Source organism: Cucurbita moschata, unplaced genomic scaffold (genome assembly GCF_002738365.1).
Source record: "Cucurbita moschata cultivar Rifu unplaced genomic scaffold, Cmos_1.0 Cmo_Scf00068, whole genome shotgun sequence".
Classification (NCBI taxonomy): domain Eukaryota; kingdom Viridiplantae; phylum Streptophyta; class Magnoliopsida; order Cucurbitales; family Cucurbitaceae; genus Cucurbita; species Cucurbita moschata.
Genome location: NW_019268584.1, coordinates 269,884 through 274,790, shown reverse-complemented (window position 1 = coordinate 274,790; position 4,907 = coordinate 269,884). Strand labels below are relative to the sequence as shown.

Here is a 4,907-nt window from a genome sequence, read left to right as displayed (position 1 = left end):
TTTTTTTTCAGGCGAGTGAGGCCAGGGATCGAGGCGGGAATGCATGCTGAATCTTAATGCCACAGAGGAGTGTCCCGGGGCGTCTAGGAGTCTGTGCATAATTTTGTTTAGATTTGTCATGCATTGTTTTGTAAACCGCTTACTTACTATTCATATTTGAACACCTTGTTTTGGATTTTAAACCTCCTTCATAATTGTTAAAGTTTCTTTTTGTGAAATCTCGTTTCTCTATTGGTTCTTACACGATTTCATTGCATAGTCTGTTGGTCCGGCTCTTAATTTCGAGATTCAAATTTTGGGCTGTGACAGTTTGGTATCAGAGCCTTGTTTTAAGGTCCTGTAGACATTAGGTTGTAGAGTCTTGTATCTCTGTGGCTTAAGTTTCGACACGCTCCGCCGCGACCTGGTAAGTTCTCTGATAACTGAGAAATAGGAAGACTTGAGTTATATGCTATTGGATCTAAGACGAGGATTAAAATATTAAGGATGTGCTTCTTTGAATTAGGCACAATGAGAACGCATTTTTGACTCACTCCCCTCTGTTGTCAGATAATGGCGCCTAAGAGAGGAGGAGATTACCTTGGGCCTGGTCCTAGGAGGGGCAGGAGAAGGGTCGAAGAAGACCCAAATCTTCATTTCCTCGAGATGGAGCAACACCCACCTCTAGAGGAGAACCCAGAACTGACCTCGGATGAGGAACAAACGCCGCCACCGGCGCCCTTGCCGAGGCGAGCTAGAAGGAAGGCCGAGCCTCGAGTTATTCTTGAGACTGCTCCTCAGGATTAGGAACCTGAAGAAGCTCCACCAGCGCCAGCACCGATTCCTGTGGTGCCTGCTCAGTCGACGACGACAGTTTCAAGGGATGAGTTTCAGGCTTTCATGAGAGCCACCATGGAGACTCAGGCACAGATGGCTCAGATAATGCAAACTCTAGCGACAAACCAGACCACTGTGCAGGGGACGAGTGATCCGGGCACGACTATAGAGTCCCGTTATTTGAAGGACTTTCAGAGGTATAAACCGCCCACTTTCGACAGGGGTAAGATGGACCCAGTTGCAGCTGAGGTTTGGCTGGAGGCTGTAGAGACAGCTTTTATATACATGAATTGTCCTCCTGAATATCAAGTCCATTGTGGGACTTACATGCTGAAGGGCGAAGCCCATTTTTGGTGGAAAGGTGCACAGAGGGCCATTACACCAGAGGAAGGGTATATTTCTTGGAACCAGTTCAAGGAAGCCTATCTGTGTAAATATTACCCAGTGGTTGCCCGACACAAGTGTCAGACAGCATTCCTAGAATTGAAACAGGGGGACAAAACTGTTGAGGATTATGATCTGGAGTTTAATAAACTGGCAAGGTTCTGCCCTGAGTATGTCAGTAACGAGAAGATGAAAATTGATCGTTTTATCGCTGGTCTCCGGATAGAGCTTCAGGGTCCAGTTTTGGTACAAACAACTTCAGATTATGCTGTAGCCTTGAGAGTGGCAACAGTGATGGATATGCCATGGCAGGTGGCAAAGCAAAATGTGCCAGTGGTGACCACTCAGAATGCCTTTGGCCAACGAAGAAGGCCTAACAGAAACTCTTTTAGATCTGACAGACAGCCGCGAGGACGTTTTGAACGTCGGGGTAGAGCCCCAGAGTATAACAGACCTGAATGCCCTAATTGTAAGAAATATCACGAGGGAGAGTGTTTTGCTGGAACAGGAGGATGCTTTGGTTGTGGCAAGCCAGGCCATCGCATAGCTGACTGCCCTCATAAGAGAAATCATGAGGGAAACAGACCTGTTGGACAGTATCAGAGGGGTCGTGGAGCCACACAGCAAGCTCGAGCTGTGGTCCACGCTATCACGACTAGGAAAGCAGAAGAGACTGACGCAGTGGTGACAGGTACACTACCTATCCTTGATCACCTAGCATTTACGTTATTTGATTCAGGTACTACCCACTCATTTATTTCTGAGGGGTTTGTGAAATCTGCAAACCTAGAACTAGAATCCCTAGAGATTCCTCTTACTGTGTCTACACCAGCAAATGAAGCAACTAAATGCTTGACTGCTACCCATAGGGTTAAGGGTGGTAGTGTGATAGTTGCAGGGCGAAAACTTGTAGCATCCTTGATTGTTTTGTGTATGCAAGACTTCGACGTGATCCTAGGGATGGATTGGTTGGGCGAGAATCGAGCCCTCATCGATTGCGAAGCAAGAAAGGTAACCTTTAGGCCCCTGATAGGAGAGAACTTTGAATTCAAAGGGGATATATCCAGAAGCACCCCTAGGGTCATCACAGCGTTGAAGGCTAGAAAAATGTTGAATCAGGGAGCCTGGGCAATTCTGGCTAGTGTGACAAAAGTCAATAAGACCAGTCTAAAGGTATCCTCTGTTCCTGTGGTTGGGGAATTTGAGGATGTATTTCCAGAAGAGCTCCCAGGGTTGCCCCCTAATCGAGAGGTAGATTTTGTTATTGACCTCGAACCAGGGACAACACCGATATCCAAAGTGCCATATAGAATGGCACCTGCAGAGCTTAAGGAGCTAAAGATACAGTTACAAGAACTTTTGGACAAGGGATTCATACGGCCTAGCGTCTCACCTTGGGGAGCCCCGGTGCTATTTGTTAAGAAGAAAGATGGAACTATGCGATTATGTATAGATTATAGAGAATTAAACAAAGTCACAATCAAGAATAAATATCCTCTCCCAAGGATAGATGACCTGTTTGACCAATTGCAGGGTGCAACGGTGTTCTCTAAGATCGATCTGCGATCAGGGTATCACCAGATGAGAATCCGAGAGGAAGACATACCTAAAACAGCTTTTAGAAGTCGCTATGGACATTATGAGTTCATAGTCATGTCTTTTGGATTAACCAACGCTCCTGCAGTGTTTATGGAGTTGATGAACCGAGTGTTTAAGGAATTCTTAGACACCTTCGTGATTGTGTTCATTGACGACATCTTGGTGTATTCTAAGTCTGAAATGGAGCACGAGGGACACCTGAGGAGGGTATTAACTCTACTGAGAAACCATAAGTTGTACGCCAAATTTTCGAAGTGCGAATTTTGGCTGCAGGAAGTGGCTTTTCTTGGACACGTGGTATCCAGTCAGGGGGTAACTGTGGATCCAGCTAAGATTGAAGCAGTCTTGAAATAGCCTAGACCAACCACGGTCACTGAAGTAAGGAGTTTTCTGGGTCTAGCAGGCTACTATAGAAGGTTTGTAAAAGATTTCTAAAAAATGTCTGCAGCGTTGACACAATTAACCAAGAAGGGAAAACCTTTTATCTGGACTCAAGAGTGTGAACAGAGTTTTCTAGAACTAAAGAAGAGGTTGGTCACTGCGCCTGTACTTACAGTGCCTGACGGATCAGGCGGACTTGTGGTGTACAGCGACGCTTCAGGAAAAGGGCTAGGTTGTGTACTCATGCAAAAGGGCAAAGTGATAGCCTACGCCTCTAGGCAGCTGAAAGAGTATGAGCGCAACTACCCCACCCACGATCTGGAACTAGCAGCCGTGGTTTATGCATTGAAAACCTGGCGTCACTACCTGTATGGAGAGAGAGTTCAAGTGTACACGGACCATAAGAGCCTCAAGTATTTGTTTACACAAAAAGAGCTCAACATGAGACAGCGGAGGTGGTTAGAACTAGTTAAGGACTATGACATTGAAATACTTTACCACCCTGGAAAAGCTAATGTAGTGGCGGACGCCTTGAGCAGAAAGACAGCCCACACATCTGCTCTGATCACGAGGCAGAAGTACCTACAGGATGAGATACAGAGGGCTGGAATAGAAGTCTTGGATAGGGGCATTACCGCTCAATTAGCGCAACTGTCGGTCCAACCCACCCTCAAGAGACGTATCATTGAAGCTCAGCGAACTGATACGCACCTCAGTAGGATCTGGGGTCAGCAAGAAACTGAGAGACCAAACGGATATTCAGTCTCTTCTGAAGGGGGTTTGATGTGGCAGGACCGATTATGCGTACCTCGGGATGAGAAGATCCTACAAGAAATCATGACTGAGGCACACAACACGTCCTACACGTTCCACCCTGGTAGTACTAAGATGTATCAAGATTTGAAGTGTAGTTATTGGTGGCCAGGAATGAAGAAGGATGTGGCTGAGTATGTGAGTCGGTGTTTGACCTGTCAGCAGGTAAAGGCCCCGAGACAGCGACCAGCAGGGTTGTTGCAACCGTTGAATATCCCGTAGTGGAAATGGGAGGAAATAAGCATGGATTTCATCGCGGGCCTACCAAAGACTCGACGAGGCTTTAATGTCATCTGGGTCATTGTGGACAGATTGACTAAAGTGGCCCACTTTATGCCCGGTAGAGCTACTTACCGAGTGGACCAGTGGGCCCGGTTGTATGTTAAGGAGATAATCCGCTTGCATGGCGTGCCGGTGAACATTGTGTCTGACAGGGATGCTAAGTTTACTTCTAACTTCTGGAAGGGGTTACAGAAGGCGTTGGGAACGCAACTCAAGTTCACTACAGCTTTCCACCCTCAGACCGATGGGCAAACCGAGAGACTTAATCAGACCCTAGAGGATATGTTGAGAGCGTGTGTAATAGACTTTGCAGGTTGCTGGGACGAGCACCTGGCCCTCATGGAATTTGCCTACAACAATAGTTACCAGGCAACCATCCAGATGGCACCATTCGAAGCTCTATATGGGCGGAGGTGCAGGACCCCTATATTCTGGGAGGAGGTAGGCAGGAAACAGTTGTTGGGGCCGGAGTTGGTACAGACTACCAATGCAGCGGTACAGAAAATCAAACAGAGGATACTCTCTGCACAAAGTCGGCAGAAGAGTTATGCAGACTCTCGTAGGAAAGACCTCGAGTTTGCAGTGGGTGATCACGTCTTCCTGAAGGTAGCCCCCATGAGGGGAGTGCTAAG

At 47.0% G+C, this 4,907-nt stretch overlaps 1 protein-coding gene across 1 annotated transcript; it reads left to right on the top strand.

The window, feature by feature from the left end:
• Positions 1–891: 891 nt before the first annotated feature.
• LOC111437895 lies at positions 892–2,296 on the top strand. Its single transcript, XM_023075965.1, has 3 exons — positions 892–1,891; positions 1,940–2,211; positions 2,255–2,296. Exons 1-3 carry the CDS (start codon positions 892–894, stop codon positions 2,294–2,296), a joined length of 1,314 nt encoding a protein of 437 aa, XP_022931733.1.
• Positions 2,297–4,907: the final 2,611 nt, after the last annotated feature.

Excerpts from the sequence above, each read along its gene's own strand:
- LOC111437895 (XM_023075965.1), top strand. The coding sequence starts at position 892 with ATGGAGACTCAGGCACAGATGGCTCAGATAATGCAAACTCTAGCGACA. Across the intron at positions 1,892-1,939 it reads GACTGACGCAGTGGTGACAG|GTACTACCCACTCATTTATT; the intron begins GTACACTACCTA and ends TATTTGATTCAG. Across the intron at positions 2,212-2,254 it reads TCGATTGCGAAGCAAGAAAG|GGGATATATCCAGAAGCACC; the intron begins GTAACCTTTAGG and ends TTGAATTCAAAG.